This window comes from Orycteropus afer, unplaced genomic scaffold (assembly GCF_000298275.1).
Source record: "Orycteropus afer afer isolate SDZICR_OR568_19922 unplaced genomic scaffold, OryAfe1.0 scaffold00082, whole genome shotgun sequence".
NCBI lineage: Eukaryota > Metazoa > Chordata > Mammalia > Tubulidentata > Orycteropodidae > Orycteropus > Orycteropus afer.
The window spans coordinates 9,606,777-9,629,240 of NW_006921669.1; the positions used below are offsets into that span (position 1 = coordinate 9,606,777).

Genomic DNA, 22,464 nt, shown 5'->3' on the forward strand with positions numbered 1-22,464 from the left:
AATCTTCTGGATTTCTGTCTGTAGATTTAGAATCATTTCTAATTTTTCATTTATTTTGTCATTTTGTTCTTGTATTTTCTTCCAGAATTCTTGTAAGGTTTTTTCTGTGTTTTCTTTGGTCTGTCTCTCAATCCTTTGACGATACCTAAATATAATTCTTTTTAATTCCTTACCAGTGAGTTTCAATGTTGCTTCTTCCTCAAGGATGTGTACTGTGTCTGTATCCTGCTCCCTTGTTTCTACCACTTTATCCTGCTTCTTTGTGTGGACTGTGATGGTCTATTGTCTCTGAGACATCGTGGTGTTGTATTTAGATCTCTGTTAGCTGTTTGTGAAGAGCAGCCAAGGGTGATTCAGGCTCTTCTTGGTGTTTTTTTATCATTGGCCTGTTGGTGGAGAAGGAGGTGGTGGCTCTCGCTCAGTAAGTGACATTGCAGGAGGTGTGGGTGTAGTTGTATCTTTTGGGGACTGTTGCTGTCTCCCACTTAGGTAGACAAAAATTATGACTGAATAACCATCAAAAAACTAAAAGCACATGGACAAAAAATACACCGTGTAATCACACAGGAATAGTAACCAACAACAGAAAAAAGGGAAAAATGAAGAAGAAAAATACAAGAAAACCTGCAATATCTGGGGATAGGGCACTAAGGTAAAAGAGGTAGAGAAGGAGAATAATGAAGAAAAAAATGGGAAAAATGCAAAAAGAGAAACAAGGAATCGTGTTAGCCATGAGAAAAAATGGGGGGAAAAATTTAACCAGGAATAGAGAAAAGAAAAAAAACTGTTAACTAGGACCTAGGAGGGCAAGAATAAAGAATAATAGTAAAAAGGACAAAAGTATTATTAATAATAGTACTTTTAAAACAGACAAATACAAGCAAACTAAACACCAGAAAAAGACAAAAAGAAAAAGAAAAAAATTGGTGGAGTGCAGGGCAGGGCACCAAGGCTCTGTCTGAGCCCACAGACTGGGATGGAGTTCCTGCGGGCCCAGAAGGTGGGTGGGAGTGGGGGATGGCCGTACCTACGTTCACCAAGTGGGTTTGGGGTATAAGAGTAGCAAGAGGAATGTCACACCTTTTCAGTCGTATGTGTCTGGAGTGTCCTTGGGGTTATTGTCAAGCAGAACCTGTTCTTAAGCCCCTGGAATCTGGCATACTGCTGTCTCTTTAAATATCCAAAATGGTCAAGCCGCTTGTAAACATTCAAAATAGTGGCACCCTCCGGATCGACAATAGTCCACAACTCAGCCCATCTTCCTCTTCACCACTGCTTCCCCTTGTATTCCACAGCCACCAGAGCAGTCCTCTGTGCAGTCTCTGGCTAGCAGCACTGATTTTTAGGTTCATTCTTAGGTCCTCCCATCACTCGGGAATCTCCAAGCTGTCTGTGCCGTCAGGATCGCTGCCAGACTGCAGCTCCGTATGTCTCCTTTTCTGGTATTTTCACACAAATTCTTCTGCTAGTTGGGGTTTAGTCCACTTCTATATCCTTCTCTTCAAGGCTCAGGGGTCCAGGATTATCTTCTGTGTCTGTGTTAATTGGTTCTCCTTTTCTTTGTTGAAGACGGTCTGTGCTGTCTTTCTGCCTATTCCACCGTCTTGGAATCCATCTCTCAAGGACATAGAGTTTTATTTAATTCACCCAGACAGAAAAAAAAAAAAGTGTTTTGTTTTATAGCATTTGGTTATTTTTATGTAATTCCCATTGAAAGTTCCCCTAAACCATCTGTATTTATCTTCCTGGGTTGGTAACATCAAACGTTGGACTGTTTCTGAGGGAAAAAGGATTTTCCATATTTTTAATATTTCAGAAAATTTCTTTCAAAATGATTTTTTTTTTCTTTAGGATGTATTTTTTATGGAAATAAAATACAACCATGGGAGAGTGAACCAACTAGAAAATAGATCTTTTTTGAAAAAAAATACCATGTTACACTTTTAGTGTATAGTATACTAGAATTCATACGCAGATTTATGAACTGGAATGTACCTGAAGATTTAGCTGATGGTTTGTGTTATTTGATGTTTAAGCAGGTAGGAATATTTGTGCCAATCCTAATTTTTCATTGTTGTATAATGTACTATTTCAGCCTTAAATTGCCTTAGTATATTTAAATAACAGATATCATGAATTTGTGCCTTCACAGTTCTCATTCTTTTATCCATGATAGCTATAGAAAGCATATGAGGATGATCTTTTTTATACATTGCTGCACCTTGGCATCCCCTTTGAAGGTTATAAGGAAAACACTCAGAAAATCGAATTCTCTGAGATTAGGCACTGAGCATCTGTAGTTTAAAAAATGACTCATGTGCAAGTGAAGAAGGTAGGGCTTGTGGAGGAGACTGAGTTGTGTATAACATGTACTGTGATCTGTTGATGTTCTAGTTTGTAAGTCTAGCTTGAAGTCAGATTTTAAGAATCTGAACAGGTATATTTTTATTATAAGTGTTACTGCTTTTGCAGAGTAGCTATATTCAAGGTTAAAAAGATCTCTGTGGTAAAGATAGCCTTCTAGTAAATAATAAGGCTGAAGATTCAATAAGGAGCCTTATTGAGTGGCGTAGTGGTTAACTGCTTGGCTGTTAATTAAAAGGTAGATAGTTTGAACCCACCGGCATCTGTGTGAGAGAAAGTTCTGGTGATTTACTTCCGTAAAGATGACAGCCTAGAAAACTCTGTGGGGCAATTCTGCTCTGTCACATGGGGTCACTATGAATTGTAATCAAGTAGATAATACATAAAGAGCTCTGGCAGTGCAGTGGTTAAGGCCTTTGGCTGCTAACCAGAAGGTCAACAGTCCATACCCACTAGCTGCTCTGGAGGAGGAAGGTGAAGCAATCTGTTTCCGTAAAGCTTTACTGCCTTGGAAACCCAGTGGAGGTCTCTATGAGTTGGAATCCACTCGATGGCAGTGGGAGGGTTAGATAGCACACAACAACAAAGATTAGTGGAAAACTATGGCTCACTGAGTGGATCTCATTTATTGGATATACTTATCTTTAAAACTATTTGGTTGTAGAAAGTAAATGTCATAAATGTTAGTTTTCTACAGTCAATAAGAAAAAAGGAATTAGTTACTTTTGTTTGTTTGTTCTTAACATATTATAAATGTCACTAAGTGGTTTGACTTAGGATTTCAACATTTACAAGTGAGAGCTTTCAATGAATCGAAATATATCTTAACATTGTAGTGAATTTTGAGCCACTATTTCCGAATAAGGAGCCCTGGTAACACAGTGCCTAAGGCACTCAACTGCTAACCAGAAGGCTGGAGGTTCAAACCCACCAGCCACTCCTTGGAAGGAAGGTTGGGCAATCTACTTCCATTGTGATTCTGCCTCGGAAACCCAAGGTGGGGTCGCTACGAGTCCAGTCTGACTCGATGGCAAATAACAACAACAACAACATTTCAGAATAAGAGTAACTATTTCAGCCTTTTCAAGAGGTCCAGCATAGAATTACAAATGGTGATCATTCTTCACTAAGAAAGTTTCTTAGGTAAGTTTAGGAGAACGTATGCAATTCTGAAACAGGGTGAAAGACAACTAGAGATCCTTTGATAGCTTTTTCTTCAGGAAGATAATAAAAAACGAACAAAAACCAAATTCATTGCTGTCCAGTTGGATCCAACTCATACTGACCCTTCGTTGGGTTTCCGAGGCAGTATCACTACAGAAGTAGGTTGCCCCATCTTTGGTGGCATAGTGCCTAAGGTGTTTGACTGCTAACCAGAAGGCTGGTGGTTCAAGCCCACCAGCCACTCCTTGGAAGGAAGGTTGGGCAATCTAGTTCTATAGTGATACTACTTCGGAAACCCAAGGAGGGGCCGCTGTGAGTTGGATCTGACTCAACAGCAGTGTGTTCCTTCTGGGGAGTTCCTTCTGGTGGTTCAAACCCACCAGCCTTCTGGTTAGCAGTCCAATACCTTAGGCACTATGCCACCAGAACTCCTAGGAAGATAAGAGAAACATGCAAATGTAATTTCCTGGATAAGATTAGTTCAGAAGAAGGTGGGAGGTATGTTTAAAGTCAGCTGAAACTTCAAATCAGATTGAATTGATAATATAGAAACCAAACAAAAAACCAAACTCACTGCCCTCGAGTTGATTTTGACTCATAGCGACCCCTCCTTGGGCTTCTGAGGCAGTATCACTACTGACGTAGGTTGCCCAACTTTCCTTCTGAGGAGTGGCTGGGGGGGTTGAACTACCAGCCTTCTGGTTAGTGGTCAAATGCGTTAGGCACTACGCCGCCAGAGCTCCTAATAATAGACTTCTTGATACTTCTGGAACATGACGGTTTTACTGATAACATTAATTTTTTTGGTAGGTAATTATTTGAAAACAGAGTAGGTAAACTAAACTGAAAAGTAACTTGATATTTGAAATGTTAATACTATTTTAATTGGTAATGTATGTATAATAATGTGTGTAGTTACCATTTTATAGTACAGCAGCATTGTACTTGGATATGCCCTTTAAGATCACCTAACTAGTTTACGAAACATAACATACGTGATTTTGTCCAGCCCTGTTCCATGATACATATGTGTACATATATAAAAAATACCCAACCAAGCATGTTCCTGTGAAGTCCGTTCCGACCTGTGGTGACTCCACGTATTACAGAGCAGAACTGCTCCATGGGGTTTTCTTGGCTGAAGTCTTGATGAGAAGGAGCCCTGGTTGTGCAATGGTTGAGCACTTGGCTGCTAACCGAAAGCCTGGCAGACAGGTTAACTCACCAGTGCCTCTTTAGGAAAAAAAGACCTGGGGATCTCCCAGAGAGATTACAGCCTAGAAAATCCTAAGGGGCAGTTCTGCCCTGTCATATGAGGGCACTTAGGAGTCAGAGTCAACTCAGGGGCACACAACAATAATCATCTTTACAGCAGAAGATCACCAGGCCGTTCTGTGGTGCCCTGGCTGGACTCAAACCTCTAACCTTTCAGTTAGCAGCTGAGTGTGTTAAACATTTGCAACACCTGGGGATTGCTTTGATCAACATTAAACCAACCAAACCTGTTGCCACTGAGTTGATTCTGACTCACAGCGACCCTATAGGACAGAGTAGAACTGCCTCATAGGATCTCCATGCTGTAAATCTTTATTGAACCAGACTGCCACGTATTTCTCCTGGGGAGCATGGCTGGTGGATTCAAACCACTGACTTTTGGTTGACAGCCAAGCATATAACTGCTGCATCACCAGGGCTTCTCTTTTTTTTTTTTTCATTTTTAAATTGTGGTAGGGAATATTGATTGAGCAACTGCTGTATGCTAGGCACTGTGTTAGATGCTGTCCCTATGTGTTACTCAGTCTCCTGTCAGCCCCTTGAGGGGGATGTTTGTGTGATCCACTTTCAGCCAGTACTCGAGCACTTAGCCACTGTGCTACCAGAGCTCCTTTGATTAACGTTGTTGTTGCTTTTGTTATGTGCCGTCATCATCGTTGTTGTGTGCCGTCGAGTCGGCCCCGACTCATAGCGACCCCTCCTTGGGTTTCCGAGGCAGTATCACTACGGAAGTAGGATTGCCCAACCTTCCTTCCGAGGAGTGGCTGGTGGGTTTGAACCGCTAGCCTTCTGGTGAGCAGTCAAGTGCCTTTGCCACTATGCTACCTGAGCTCCCCAAGTCATCATTAGGCAACAAAAATTCTTGATCCCACTGGTTTCTCAGAAAACTGTTTATCTGTCAGCCTTGGGTACCGTCCTGAGCTGCAGAGCCACAGGGCTGGCCGTGTACACGAAACTCATGCAAGTGTGTGCGCCCAGAAGTGTGTTAGCCATGACTACTTCTACACAGCTTTTATAGTATTTATTTACATATAGTATTACTTATTTATTGGGAGCTCTGGTAGCATAGTGGCTAAGACACTTGCCTGCTAACCAGACGGCTGGCAGTTCAAACCCACCAGCCACTCCTCAGAAGAAAGGTTGGGCAATCCTACTTCCGTAGTGATACTGCCTTGGAAACCCAAGGAGGGGTCGCTATGAGTCGGGTTTGACTCGACAGCACATAACAACAACAACAACAACAACAACATTACTTATTTATAATTTATTTAAGCATGATAATTCATAATATAATGAATGCTCATATCTAACATAGCAATGCAACATAGCACAGCATAACAAACATAACATAATAACGTTATATATGATGCAATGAACTATCCATGTAAGTGCTGGTCCAGTGACTTAAATCTACCTGTGTGGCCTTATCTTCCCCTCCTCCTGTCTGCGCTGTGCTTTTTTCAGTTCATGCTCCCAGTACCATATACAGTCTATCCCGTTAATTCACATCCTCTCCCACACTTGGTATTTTAAGAGTTCTTAACTTTTCCCAGTCTGATGAGTGTAAAATGCTGTCTTCTTGTGGTCTTCATTTGCATTTTTGAATTGTAGAGAGGGTAAGCATTTCTTCCTATGACTCTTAGCCATATATGCTTCCCCTTTTTTGAAACACCCGTTAATGTATTATGTTGATTTTTTCCATTGTGTATTGCAGCAGAGAACTAAAAATTAACACAGCATATTAAGAACACAGAACAGTTTTTTTTTCCCTGTCATGTAATGGTTCCAAGGTAAGTGGCCCAAGTTGCCAGTGTAGCTTGCTTGTCATCTCTCAGGGGTCCCAGTTCCTTCTGTAATGTTGCTTTGCCATTCCCTAGGACATTGTCCTTATCTGTGTATTCAGAGTTGGGTGGCAGACACATCTGTGTTCTAGCTCATAAAAAGGAGAAGGGCTTTAAGCCTAGAGTAGCAATTTTCTTTTGAGTAAATGAGGCAGATGCCGCGTGCATCACTTCTGCTCGAATTCCCATTATAAGAGTTTTGTCATTTGGCTTTGGTCAGCTCCATAGCAGAATTGGTGATGTGACTTTTAGCTATTTGGGCAGGTGCACAACTGAAATTATATTACTGTGGAAGGGGGAAAGCGATTTTGATAGGTTGTTTATTTGGAATAAATTTGAATGTCTTACGTATTCTTGATATTAATCTTGTTTTGGTTAAATGTGTTGCAGATATTTCCCTATTAATGTTTTGCCTTTTTGTTTTCTTTAATGTATCTTCTGGTAAGCATACATTTTAAATTATAATGTAGTTGACTTTTTCAGTCTTTTATATTTAGCATTTTTGGGGTGTCTTTAAGATTTTCTTCCTTACTCCAAGGACAGGATGAGAGTCCCTCATACTATCTTCTAAGGACATAGGAAATAGGCTATCAGGAAATTATCTCAATTTGCTAATTAGAAGGTTTAATTCAATGTAATTCTAAATCACCTTCAGGGTTTTGATCATTAATTGGTATCTGGTAGCCCACCCACCATTTTTCTGTTGAGTCCTTGGATATCCACATAGTCCTCTTGAGCACAATCTGAGGTTATTGCATACAGGCTCTATCCCATGTGGCCCACATGTGAAGTTCACATTCATGCATTGTTTATCTTAGGGAATCATGGAAGTACAGACCATTCTTGATATGAAGCACTCTCCCTGCTATGCCACTAAAGCAGTTGGCTCTTCTTTTTCCCTCTAGATATCCTGGGTGGGAGTCAGACTCCATCCCATGGTGTCCTACAGCTTCAGGGACATGCATTTCAAAGTTCTCTGAGTAGTTCATTGGAACCCCCCTCACCAGACCTGAGGTAAAGAAGGGAGCACCTCTCATATTTCTTTCTGGGGGGCTCATAGCATAGCTCTTTCCAAATACATCCTTTTCACAAAATTCTCTTTTTCAGTCTCTTGACCCTTTCATATTCTCAGAATGGGAAAGGAGATTCAAGAGTGTGGCATATGGTATTGATTATTTCTATGAAAATCATGCAACAATATGGTCTTGGATATCATATATATTACATGATAGGTCTTGATAGAAATTTTAACATGCTGTTTGGAGTTGTTGGGTTGGGTTTGTAAACTCTATTGTGGATGATATGGATGTGACTAAAAATTTTGTTTTTGCTGTTTTGAACTTATTTTAGACTTTAATTCTGTTTATAGTAGCCTAGCTTTTCAATGGGAGCTCTGGTAGCATAGTGCTTAAGGCACTTGACTGCTAACCAGAAGGCTGGTGGTTCAAACCCACCAGCCAAGCTATTTATTTTGCAAAAAAAAAATTGGAGAATAATTTTGTTATTCTCCTGCTAAATTTTAATCATGTTTTGGCTGATTAAGATGCAGTTTTAGGTTGGATTTCTTCAGAATCGCTGACAAAAGTACAGATAGTTTATTTGAGAGGGAATCCCAGGGAACACTAGTGGTGGGAGGGGTGGCAAGCTGAAAGTGGAAAATGAGGGAAACCAGTTAGAGAGCAGATTATTAAGCATGCTACCACTATGGGCAAGTGGAGGTCAAAGTCAGTGAGGAACTTGGAGGAACTTGGAGGCAGCGTAGAACTTTTCTCAGTGTTTCTCTAACACAGCAGAAGCTCAAGTGTTTATGTACCAACTCTGTCAGAGCTGATTCTGCAGATCTTAATTCTCTAACCCTTTCAGCCTGGCCTGCCCATGGGCCAAGTGTGCAACTGTGCAGGTGTTTGTAGTAAGCAGAGGTGAGAGCCAGGGGGTGTGGGTCTGGCAATCACACTGACCCTACACCTGCCATAAAACATATTTTAGGGTTGTGAATGAAATTATTTAACGAGTACCTTTTTTTCTTACAGATTTATTATTTTTGAAACTTTTCTAGACATTACAAATATTAATATCATAATATTTAGCAATGGATTTCATAGTGATTGAAGAAAGGGAAGGGATAATTAAATGAAGAAAAGTAAGCTTTTAATTGAAGTGAACTGGTTCTATGAGAAGAAGAAGAATACCTTGATTTATAGATTATTATGGAAGAGTTACAGAGACTGAAGAAGCTTTCGATGTGTACTTGCATAAGCTATGGTGTTATGTGAAAAAAGTAAGTTGCAAGATGAACGTGGTCCCATGTCTGTGAGTAACAGTTAAAAGCAAAACAAAATATTTAGTCATGTCTGGTGGGCAATAGAATGTGTGGATCTTATACTTGGAAGAGATATCAAGAATGAAAATATGGTTTGGGAACTATCCATGATCTTTAAATAAAGAAAGCCTGTTCACATGTCGCACTTCAGGAACCATCTCTACCTGAGGTCATTAACTCCCTTTCTCTGGTATCTGCTGACACTGTCCTTCTGATTGTTTTAAGTGCTTCTTGTCTTGACAAACAATCTGTAAAATCAGCTACTGCTCTAGCTCGCTGAGTAGGATGCCCTCAGTTTGACTTTGTTTGCTCCCTTGGGTGTAGTGCCTCAGCCCTGGGCAACCCCCTGACTCACTTAGCTCCTTGGGCTTTCTAAAATATCTCACTGCCATCGAGTTGATTCTCAACTCATAAGGATCCTATAGGACAGAGTGGAACCACCCCATAGGGTTTCCAAGGCTGTAAATCTTTACAGAAGCAGACTGCCTCATCTTTCTCCTGTGGGGTGGCTGGTGGGCTTGCACTGCCAACCTTCTGGTTAGCAGCCAAAATAAAATCCTGAGAGGAGCTGTGGGCATGAGTGAGATAACCTACAGAAATAGTGTACATTATAGAATAATCAGAGAAATTTTGACCAAGGGAATAAATAACCCCAGTGAAACATCGTTTAAGGAGCAGATAGAAAAGATTTTTGGCAGCATCTAGAAATTTGGTATCCTATTATAAAAATGGGAGCTCTGGTAGTGTAGTGCCTAAGGCACTTGACTGCTAACTAGAAGGCTGGCGGTTCAAACCCACCAGCCACTCCTCAGAAGGAAGATGAGGCAATCTACTTCTGTAGTGATACTGCCTCGGAAACCCAAGGAGAGGTTGCTATGAGTCAGGTCCGACTTGATGGCACATAACAACAATAACAACAACAACAACATTATAAAAATACCAAAATTGTTAATTTATGTTTTTCTTTATCTATCCAGTTTTGAGGAGCTCTGGTAGCATAGTGGCTAAAGCACTTGACTGCTAACCAGAAGGCTGGCGGTTCAAATCCACCAGCCACTCCTCGGAAGGAAGGTTGGGCAATTCTACTTCCGTAGTGATACTGCCTTGGAAACCCAAGAAGGGGTCGCTAGGAGTCGGGGCCAACTCAACGGCACATGACAACAACAACAACATCCAGTTTTGAGTCTTAAAATATAGCCTGCATATGTTTTTTTCCTAGCATATTTCAACTATTCAATGAAGATTGACTTATGAACTTGTATTTTAAGTGGGATATTAAAAGAATCTTTTAAGTGTATCCTATAAGCATCACAGATGCATGTTTTCATGGAAAAGTATGAATATTTGTAGAAAAATTACCCAATGAGCATACATTTTCCGCCTGTACTACTTGGATATATGAGTGTGCAGTTTGCAAATTCATGTTTAGTCCCTTGTAGGACAAGTCTTTTATCTGTGTTGCAGGGAGTGTTTTTCACTTTGGTTTTTATTCTTGCGTGGCTTTTCCCTTGGTATGGAATGGTGCGCTTCTGTCAGTTTTCATGATGCCATTCACCATGTGGAATTTGCTTTAACTTGTCTAGCTTTGAACTGTTCATGAAATGATAATGGCTTGAGTGCTCTTGAAATATATTTTGTTCTTGGCAAGAAATATAATAGATTTCAGTCAGACAAATTAATAATGTAAGAGACTTTATAATGTAAGTATAAGAATAGACTACATGTAAACAAGTTACATTAATGTAGTATTGAACTTTAAGACATTTGATAACTTCTGCATCTTATAGGAAAACCGATCTATTACAGAGAATTCTGATAAAAAAAAGTGAAAACTCAGTTTCTGAGTTCAGCAGGGTTTATCTAGCTCAACATTCTGTTCAGTAGTTAATGCAGAAGCTGGAAGAGATAAATGGAAATCTTATTTGTTACAACTGCTCCTTATTTCTCTTCCTATTCTATAGAAAAGACCTTTCAGGTGGGCAAGTAGTATTAGTTGTATTAACAAGCGTGTAATCTATCTCTAGCTGCAGTAATTGCTTACCTTAAACTAGCTTTTCGTAAGCTTGCAGGTTAAATTATACTCTTTCTAACAATTTTGTGAGTGAAAACAATTTGCTCTTCTAAGAGACTGCAGAGGAAAATTTACATTTACTATATTGTATCAGTCATGGTAGGTTAGGTTATGCTGCAGTAACAAACACTGTCACAATTTGGGTTCTCTGGAAAGCAAATCTTGAGACAGTTTAGTGTTCAGGTCAATATCTGTGGAAGGGAGTTGGAAGAAGCAGAATTGGGCAGAGGAAGGGGTCAAGCTTTAATGCAGATTTAACAGCCTTAGCCAACTCCACGGGGAACTGTGGAGTGGAAATGGCCCCTCAAGAGTTGTCTCTCATTTAAATGAAAAATCCTGGCCATTGCTAGGTCCCTTGACAGAAGCGTTTCTCTTTTGGGGACTCTAGCTAGGAGTGACTTTCCCCGTTGGTTCCTAGACCTAGTTATTCTTCCTACTGGGGACACAGTACCATTTAAAGGGTTTTTATTTAAAGTGTATCCTGTATTCTGGTGCTTCAGCTATATCTGTCCAAAGCTCTGTCAGCTTTTGTGGTACGGTTTCCAGCAGGTCCCATGGTCATGGTCCATTCCTGTACCTCCTTTGCTATAAAGTAGGTCTTCTGATTATGTGGCATCCCTTGCTGTTTGTCCAGACATTCTGTAGTTCCTCAGATAGTGGTGCTGATTAAAAATGCTATGGGGAGGTAAAACAAAAAAAGAACCAGAATATCTATCTATTCTTGCTGTAATGTTGGCCATTACAGGATGAAAGGAACTCAATGTAGTCATCTTGCCACCTAGCATCCAGTTGGTCTTTTGGGGAATTATCATATCAGAGTATCAACATTGATCTCTTGCTTTCAGATTGGGCATTTGGTGGCAGTAGTAGCTAGATAACTTTGTTATGAAGGAGTCCATGCTGTTGGGCTTGTGAATAGCTTCCATCTCTGCCATCATGCTCCCCTTGTGCTAGCATTGAGGAGGCCTGCGAGAGACACTGGGAGCTCTGGTAGCATAGTGCCTAAGGCACTTGACTGCTAACCAGAAGGCTGGCGGTTCAAACCCACCAGCCACTCCTTGGAAGGAAGGCAGGGCAATCTACTTCTGTAGTGATACTGCCTCGGAAACTCAAGGAGGGGTCACTATGAGTCAGGTCCGACTCGACGGCACGTAACAACAACAACAACAACAACAACAACAACGTGAGAGACACTGGCTAAGGTCAGCTGTCTGAGACATTTGTTTACTTGGTTATTTAGTGCCTCTTATATGATGGATGCTCTCAGAGTAGTCCCATGTTGGGTTGACATGGCCAGACCTTTATATCTCTACAATGATCAATTATTGCATGTCGGTCATCTTTGGAAGCATGTGATCTTGAGTGAAGGGGTTTTTACTGATGAGGCAATTCCTGAAGCAGCTTGCAGCTGACAATTGCTTGGTGATAGCACTCCCAGCATCTTGGACAATAAATCGTTCCTGGAATGGTGATCTGAGAGCACCAAAAATCCTCAAATTTTAGAGTCCTGTTGTTTATTAAAAGGAGCTCTGGTGGCACAGTGGTTAAAGCATTCGACTGATAACCAGAAGGTCAACAATTTGAACCCACCAACTGTTCCTCGAGAAAGATGAAGCAATCTTCTTGTGTAAAGATTTCTAGCCTTGGAAACTCTAGGGCCCAGGTCTACTCTGTCCTATAGGGATCTATGAGACAGAATCGACTAAATGGCAATGTTTTTTTTTTTTTTTTGGTATCACTAATGAAGTTTATTTGTCGCTTATGATCCATATCCAGTGTTGTTGACGGGGCAGATTTGCCCTTGTTGTCTGTCACTCAGGGACCCAGGCTGACAGAGGGCATGGTCTCTACTTTACCTGAGGAAAGAGTAACAGAGTATTTCCTTATCTTTCACTGGCGTTTACATGGTGCCATGTACTGTCACTTCAGCTGCTTGCATTCCACTGAACACAAGTCACGTGACCACACCCAACTTCCAGGGGTATGGATGTAAAATTTCACCCTGTACCTGAAGAAGGAGAAGGGGAATGTGTGTTGAACATTGTACTAGATCCCTAAAACATAAGCAAAAATAAATTCCAAATGGATTGAAGATTAAATAGTAAAAACCAAACTGTAAAACCTTTAGAAGAAGATCAGAGAGATTATCTTTTAAATCCTGGGTCAGGCAGTAAAAAGCACAAGTCGTAAGGAAAACAAGCCATGTTAAAATACAAGCTTTAAGTAAATTAAGATTTCATCAACTGTGAAATACAACATAGAACATGGGAGAAGATACAGTGAGCATGTAACTAACACAAGATTGGTATCCCTAATACACAATAGAATTCTTTAAGTTATTAAGAAAAAGATCAAAAGTGAGAAAAATGGGCCAAAAATTTGAACAGTAAATCCACAGAAGAGTAAAAACGAGTGTCCTATATTCATGAAAATACGCTTGATCTTCTCCAGTAATTGGGAAGATTCAAAATAAAACATCTCATGAGATTGGTAACAGTTACAACGTCTGACAGAGCCACAGATTGGAGAGAATGTGGAACACTGGAGCCCTCATGCACTGCCAGTGTAAGTGCAACTCAGTGCAACTGCTTTGGGGAGAAATTGGGCAAAATCTAGTAAATTGAAGGGCTCTTCCTTAAGCCTAGTAATTTTCTTCTCGGGGATCTACCTAGTGAAACTCAAGTATGTGGACTTGAAGATGCATATAGCAGTGAACATACCAACATGGCTTGTAAGAGCAAAAGTCTGAAAAAAAGGTCAAATGATCATTAAGTTTAATGTATGTTTTGGTGTAATCACAAAATGAAGTAGTATAACATGGTAAAAATGAACACATAGTACCACATATATACATAAATTTCCAAGGGTTAAATGAAAAAGGTATTTTACCATTTATAGCATATAGGGTTTTACAGCCTACAAAATAATAGTATGTGTATATCCTGAGTATCATAAATAAATAAACTTGAGACAGTGGTTGCTTTTAAAGGAGACGGAAATAAAGCAGCTGAAATTAGGGGAAGAGTACAGGGGACTCCAGTATCTGTAATGCTTTATTTTCTTAAAACCAACCCAGAGTCATATATGGCAAAATACCGGGTTTTTACAAAGCTGGGGAGTGGGACATCGGTATTTTAACTTTTCTTTAGACTCTTGTGTGAGCTGAAAAAATTTCATCTGTCTTCCCAGAGATGTTGGGACATGAAGTTAGAACAAACCGTTCAAAAGCCTAAGTTTTAGTTAATGCTGGTCTCCATTATCTCAGGTCTTTTTCTTACTCACTCCTTCTATGGCTTTCTGACACTTTCTACAATTCCTGTCTAGAAAATCCACTCTCCTTCCCTTTTTCTGCCTGGCAGTATAAATACGTACTTTAGCTTTAGCTATGCTCGGGGCGTTGGGTCCTTTGCTTTTCTGACTTCGCATGTCTCAAAATGACCTTGACGATTCTTACTCTTGGGAGATTTTTTTTTTTGTGGCAGACTGCTTTCAGACTCTTAAGTTTTACTCACTCTCTTTCCTGTTTGATTTTCTTGAAGCATGTTCAGTTGTCTGCAGGGCTGTTGTTGAAATACTGTTTCTAAGTCAGTGTCCTTGAGGGGAGTGTGTGTGTGTGTGTGTGTGTTTGGGTTTGGGTTGGGTGGAAGGATTGAGCTCTGTTTTTCTTGACTCTTTAGCTGTGTTTTGCAGTTACAGCTCATCTTTTACAAAACCAGTGCCAGGAACAGGACCACTCTTTTTCCCAAATGGGAATAATCTTAACAGAATCCTATCATATACCTTCGTAATATCAAACTTTCATAAACATAAATTAAGGAAAAACAGATGTAATTTGATAGGCCTTAGGCAAGTCACTTAACTTTTCCTAGGTTCTAATTCTTCCCTTCAAATATTGGGTAATACCTGCTTCATCAGCTTTTCTGCATTATTACAGAGACCGTTTTGAGTTGTGCAGATGAAGCACTTGGGAAGTTTTATGATCGTGTGTACATGTAATACGCATTTCTTAAATGAACGTTGACATGTAAAATCATCAGACCTAATCTTCATATGTAAATTTCTGTAAAAGTGGTTCTCAAAATGGGATCTTCACGGTATTGGCTCTTGGGGATATTAATAGGTGTTTTGTGAAAAGTGGTCCTATGGGGAAAACACAGGGTTAAATAAAGTTAAAGGGCTGCTGTACCTTTGTACCCTCTCTTCTGAGATTTTTAATATGAAAATGTACGTTGTGAACTAAAGATAGAGATAATACAAACTAAGGACTTAGTGTTCTTAGAACACACTTTTGGAAATACAACTCAAGATGTGTTTATATAGCTCTCAGTCTCACATTTTCTAAACTATGATTTTGGTGTTTGAAGTTCCTTTGAAAGGAACTCTTGCGGGGACAGTGGTTAAAGCATTTGGCTGCTAACCAAAAGGTCAGCAGTTCCAACCCACCAGCTGCTCTGCAGGAGAAAGATGAAGCAATCTCCTTTCATAAAGATTTACAGTGTTGGAAACCCTATGGGATGGTTCCACTCTGTCCTAAAGAGTTGCCTGTGAGTTGGAATCCACTGGATGGCAGTGGATTTGGTTGGTTTGGAATTCTTTTGATTTTCATTAGTAAGAGTAGTGAAGTAAAACCAAATCTATTATTTTATTATTAGTGTTATAGACATAATTTCTTAAATAGGAAAACATAATTCATTAAATTTTTACAAATTTTTGTTTAAATCATTTTCTTCTGTAAGGGTCATTATGGTTACCTAAAAATAATAAGTATTATTTTTTTATTGTACTTTGGGTCCAAATTTACAAGGCAGATTTGTTTTACATTCAGCAGTTAATGTGCATTTGATTTCACAGCCATGATTACCATTCCCAACTATAAAAATCTCTTCTCCTCTCCCCTCCCTGTGACTCCTGTGGCTGTATGGTAGGTTTTGAGATCTGGGAGTGTGAGACCTCCTACTTTGTTTTTCTTCTTTGGCACTGCTTTGCTTATCTGAGGTCTCTTTCTTTTCCGTATGAAATTAAACCAAACCAAACTCAGTGCCGTGGAGTCGGATCTGACTCATAGCGACCCCTGCTTGGGTTTCTGAGGTGGTATCACTATGGAAGTAGATTGCCCAATCTTCCTTCTGAGAAGTGGGTTTCAACCGCCAGCCTTCTGGTTAGCAGTCAAATGCCTTAGGCACTGCACCACCAGAGCTAAATTGGGTTGTTGGTTGGTATGTGCCGTCGAGTCGAACCTGTCTCATAGCGACCCCTCCTTGGGTTTCTGAGGCAGTATCACTATGGAAGTAGATTGCCCCATCTTCCTTCCGAGAGAGCTAAATTAGTGATTGTTTTTTCCATGTCCTTAAAAAATGTTGATGGTATCTGGATCAAGATTGCTTTAGATATGTAGATTGCTTTGGGTAGTATTGACATTTTCACAATATTCAGTCTTCCTATCCATGAACAAGGCATAGTCTTCCATTTACATAGATCCCTTGTAGTTTCTTGTAATAGTGTTTTGTAGTTTCCTTTGTATAGGTTGCTGGTAGATTTATTCCTAAGTGTTTTATCTTTTTGGTAGCTATTGTAAATGGTATTGTTTTCCTTATTTCCTTTTCAGAGGGCTCCTTGTTGATGTAGAGGAATCCAACTGATTTTTGTATGTTGACCTTATATCCTGCCGTTTTGCTGAACCTTTCAATTAGTTCCAGTAAATTTTTGCTGGGTCTCTTGTGTTTTCTATGTATAGGATCATGTCTTCTGCAAATAGAGATAGCTTTACCTCTTCTTTGCCAGTTTGGATGCCTTTCATTTCTCTTTCTTGCCTTATTGCCCTGGCTAGAACTTCCAATACAGTGTTAAATAGAAGTGATGATAGAGGGCATCCTTGTCTGCTTCCCGTTTGCAAGGGGAATGCTTTGAGTCTTTCTCCATTAACAATAATGTTGGCTGTTGGTTTTGCATATATGCCTTTTATTATGTTGAGGATTTTCCCTTCTATCCCTATTTTGCTGAGGGTTTTGAACAGAAATGGGTGTTGGATTTTATGGCATGCCTTTTCTGTGTCGATTGATATGATCATACGGTTCTTTTGTTTTGTTTATGTGGTGGATTACATTGATTGTTTTTCTGATGTTGGACCATCATGAATCCCAGTTGGTCATGATGTATGTTTTTGGTATGTTGTTGGATTCTGTTGTCTAGGATTTTGTTGAAGATTTCTGCATCTGTATTCATGAGGGTATTGGTCTGTAGTTTTCATTATTAGTGGCGTCTTTCTCTGTTTTTGGTATCAGTGTTATGCTTGCTTCATATAATGAATTTGGGAGTATTCCATCATTTTCTGTGTTCTGGAACAGTTTGAGTCGTGTAGGTGTCAGCTCTTCCCTTAATTCTCCAGTGAAGCCATCTGGGGCAGGATGTTTTTTTGTAGGGAGATTTTTTTTTTCTTTATGACGTGCTCAATTTCTTCTTTTGTTATGGGTCTGTTCAAGTATTCCATCTCCGACTAGGATAGTTTAGGTAGGCCTTGTGTTTCTAGAAACTTGTCCCTCTCTTCTAGGTGCTTGAATCTATTGGAATACAATTCTTCATAATATTCTGTTCTGTTCTTTTTTATTTCAGTTTGTTCTGTTGTGATGTCACCCATTTAATTTATTATTCATGTTAGTTGCATCTTTTCTTTGTTTTCCTTTGTTAAATTTGCCAGTGGTTTGTCAATTCCTTGTTTTGTTGACTTTGTCTATTGTTTTTTGGTTTTCTGCTTTGTTTATTTCTGCTCTGATCTTATTATTTCCTTATTTCTGGATGCTGTAGGTTACTTTTGTTACTCCTTTTCTGATTGTTGGAGTTGTTGAGGTGAAGTGTTGATTTTGTTTCTTTCCTCTTTTTTGATGTGTGCATTAGTTGCTATAAACTGACCTCTGAGTACTACTTTCTCTGTGTCTCAAAGGTTTTGGTAAGTTATATCTTCATTCTCATTGGTTTCTAGGAATTTTTTTATTTCACACTTTATTTCTTCTGTTACCCAGTAGTTTTTGAGTCGTCTGTTATTCAGTTTCTTCATATTTGATATTTTTTTGCTTGATCTTCCTATTACTGATTTCTAATTTTTTAGCATTTTGATCTGAGAAGATGCTTTGTAGCATTTCAGTGTTTTTGAATTTCTTGAGGTTTGTTTTGTGTCCTAACATATGATCTGTTCTAGAGGATGATCCATGTACACTGGAGAAGAATGTGTATTGTGCTTTTGTTGGGTGGCATGCTTTGTATATGTCTATGAGGTCAAGTTGCCTGATTGTGTTGTTGAGTTCTTCTGTATCTTTGTTGAGTTTTTTTTTCTAGTTGTTTTATTCCTCCTTGAAAGTGATGTGCCTTCTTTTCCTTTTGTTTGTTTTTAAAAAGCATACCATACTGTTTATTTATATTAAATATCAAAGCCTTTCTTTATATGTGACAGGTCTATGATGTTGAAATCTAAAACACTGTCCTGCAAATACCCCTACTCACTGAATACTAAATTATTTAAAATCTCAAAACTCTGTGTATGTGTGTCTATTTTAGGTTATCTTGAAATGATAAACATTTTTCTTAATGATTTTACTTTACATGTCTATATACAGCTCAGGAATTATTTGTTTTTCGTTTTTTATCTAGTATTTTTTTTAGTTGAAATCCTTCTCATCTATAAAATGAAAACTATGCTTTTGAACTATCAGATTGTTCAAATGATTATAATAGTTTATTCTGAGGATTCTGTTTTCAGGTATTCTTTCAATGAATATTGTGTAATTCATTTACTTCTTTATTTGTACATGTACAATTTTCTTCATTGGTGTAACTTTCTAGTTGATTCAGTATTGGTATTCATGGGTTTTATTACAGGAAATTTGGTTTATTTAACAAAAATGGTATGTTACTGAAATTATCTTCTGACATAAAGTAGACCTAATTTCATTACTTTTTTTCCCATAAACTTAGAATTATTTGTGAGAATTTTAGGCAAAAGTTATTTTTATTTAAGGAATATGCTAGTTGAATCATGGTACTAAATTATAGGTCATTGAAAATTAACAAAACACTAATTTTTCCTGCTTGATTTTTAAGTATTATATCTTAAATCTGGCCAATGATTACTTTATAGTATTTGTCTTAATTTGCTCTTTTATTTCTTTTTTATTCTGTTTCCTTTTTCTAGCTTGTGATGAATGGAAAATATTACCAAAACCAAATCTTTATAGAGATGTCAACAGATTTGGACACTCTGCAGTTGTCATTAATGGGTAAAAGAAGCATGTTTGCCATTTCTAGAGGGTCGGGGGTATCAGTCATATTATATGTTCTGTTATCCTTTTTAAAGCTATTGTTTATGCTTAATGACACTGGATTTTATGTATATGTACTGTGGACCACACTTTGATTCATTAACCATATTTTATTCATTTTTGTTTTAAATATGTCTAAGGGCCAAGGACAGGAGAGAAATGGGCAATTTACTTCTGTAAAGATTGCAGCCTTGGAAACCCTATGGGACAGTTCTGCTCTTTCCTACAGGGTCATTATGCTGGCAGCACATAACGACAACAAGGGCCAAGAGACAAGAGAGTAGTGTATAGTCGAAGGAAAGGGAAAGTTAGGTACTTGTTTGAAGTCATCCTGCCTTCATTCCTTTTTTCAGAGACTAGTTAAAGAACGACTTTTTTATTTTTACTCTAGTTCATCTTTACCAAAATGTAGTCCACAGTAGGGATACATAAAACCCAAATCATGGGGTTTTATTTTAAAAGAAGAGAGTAAAACACCATCCGTTCTCTTTCCGTATTCATAAAGTATGACCCAAGATAGCAATTCTAGAGTGTATTTTATTATCTATGTATAGTTATTGTCTATTTCTTAAAAAAATCATCTCCCACCTTATTAAAATAGTGGTTATTTTTCAGATCAAAAGAATGTTGTCTCTAATCTTTGTTCCTTCTCCTTTATTATGTTAGTGATAAAGACGTTTTGAAGACTTAATGTTTTCTTAATCCATTAAGTCCTATGTAATATTTCATGTTTAATCTGGAAAATCTTCAAGAAATCTTATTGTGGCTTCTCATTTGTTTTTTTCTCTTCATATTGTATGTTAGAAATATGATTTTGAAGAACAGTGCTGATGTAAATTTTTAAAAATCATGTAAATATATATTTAAATGTATATTACTTTTCAAAAAAAACTAATACATTAGACAGACTTTTTAACAAATATATATATTTAAGACCCTTGTTTTGTGTTTAACAGGTCCATGTATGTCTTTGGGGGATTTTCTAGTGTACTCCTTAATGACATCCTTGTTTATAAGCCTCCAAATTGCAAGGCTTTCCGAGATGAAGAGCTTTGTAAAAATGCAGGCCCAGGGATAAAATGTGTTTGGAATAAAAATCACTGTGAATCTTGGGAATCTGGGAATACTAATAACATTCTCAGAGCAAAGTGCCCTCCTAAAACAGGTAAGGTTTTCTTTTTTTTTTTCTTTCCTCTTTGGCAGAAAACTTTCACACTGTATTAGAAGTGGAAAGGTTTCATTTGGTTATGATAATTACCTTAATGTTGTTGTTGTTGTTGTTATTTGCCGTCGAGTCGGACTCATAGCGACCCCTCCTTGGGTTTCCGAGGCAGTATCACTACGGAAGTAGGATTGCCCAACCTTCCTTCCAAGGAGTGGCTGGTGGGTTTGAACCACCAGCCTTCTGGTTAGCAGTCAAGTGCCTTAGACACTATGCTACCAGAGCTCCTATTACCTTAATAGCTTTCAGAAATTAGAAATTCAAATAGGTGATTAGGAAATCTAATGTAAGAATGTAGAAACAATTAGTGTTAATATTTTTATTAGCTATTATTTTTTTGAAATATGCGTACATAATGTATAAAATATTTTATAAAATGAGTCTTTTTTCTATATATGAATGAATTATTTTGCTATAAAAGTAAAAAAATACATTCAAGTACATCATTTTTAAGAAATACTGTGTGCTTCTAAGAAATAAAATGAAGTCATCTTTTCTGCATTTGTTAGTATTTTTTCTTCCTGAATTGTTGCCAAGCCAGACCATAACATTAAAAATATTTCTAGAATTTAATGACCAATGTTCTAGTTTTATAATCCTTAGAAAAATTTTGAATAAATAAGACTTACGAAAATTTACTAGTAATTATCTAATTAATTTATTTATGAATGATTTGAACTAAAAAAAAGAAATAATTTCCTTTAAATGAGTGGGAGATTTACTCATTTTGATGCTATAATTAATAAATGTGTTTTTTAGATTTACTAATTTATATTAACTCAAATGTCTCTTGAAGAGTACATTTATAAAAAAGTATTTTTAGAACGTTTTCTTTTGGATGTATAATAAAACATTTTGTTCAGTAAAACGCCAGTCAGACTTTTTTGGCTTTCCACAATCTAAATTTTAAGTGGTTGTCGAATCCTGGTGGAATGGATTGTTAAGATGGTAATTGTTGTTGTTGTTGTTACGTGCCATGGAGTTGGATCCGACTCACAGCAACCCCTCCTTGGGTTTTCGAGGCAGTATCACTACGGAAGTAGATTGCCCAACCTTCCTTCTGAGAAGTGGCTGGTGGGTTTGAACTGCCAGCCTTCTGGTTAGCAGTCAAGTGCCTTAAGCACTACGCTACCAGAGCTCCTAAGATGGTAATAGGAAGTATCCAAAACCCTGCAAGCACAATTAAACTACAAAGTTAACTTTATATTGGGGAACTTATTTTTATATTGAAGGTCATAATTATGGCTAAAAAAATGCCTTAGTAATTTCTGAGCAGATGTTAAAAATGTGTGAATTGAGAAGTGTAACATGGTCTTATCCCTCCTGATATGTTCTGTCTCCCATTTGCATTGCAGCTGCTTCTGATGACAGGTGTCACAGATATGCTGATTGTGCCAGCTGTACAGCCAATACAAATGGGTGCCAATGGTGCGATGACAAGAAGTGTATTTCAGCAAACAGTAACTGCAGCATGGTTAGTATTTATGGGTAAATGATGATGTAGTTAGCATAGCTGTTTTATAATCATCAGCTCATCATTTAACAGCACTGTGTATGATAGTTTACATCCAGACTTTTGGACAGTAGGTAGGGAATCACTCACTTCTTGGTACACTGTAAATTCAGACTGGGTAGTTTTGTTGCTCAAATTTGTCAGTGGAGGTTCCGCTTAGGATCCAGTTAATTTGGACTGTATTTCGTGCATCATGCTTGGAAAATTCTTTGAAAATTGATCGAATAAAAGACTGTAAAATGCTTATGAAAGTAGGATTATGTAGGTAAATACTGCAATCATTACTATGGGATTCTTTGTCAGACATGCTTTAATAGTGGTGTGGACCAATGTTTAATTAACACGCTGTGTGTGAGTTTATTGTGAGGATTTGAGAGTGGAGGTT

The 22,464-nt window shown here is 38.2% G+C and overlaps 1 protein-coding gene across 1 annotated transcript in view; it reads left to right on the top strand.

The window, feature by feature from the left end:
- ATRNL1 (attractin like 1) overlaps window positions 1-22,464 on the top strand; it is a 664,967-nt gene that overhangs the window by 138,904 nt on the left and 503,599 nt on the right. The window contains exons 11-13 of the mRNA XM_042781046.1: window positions 19,218-19,302; window positions 20,301-20,509; window positions 21,922-22,040. Of these exons, the coding sequence (XP_042636980.1) occupies window positions 19,218-19,302; window positions 20,301-20,509; window positions 21,922-22,040 (413 nt within the window). The remainder of the gene's footprint in view (window positions 1-19,217; window positions 19,303-20,300; window positions 20,510-21,921; window positions 22,041-22,464) is intronic.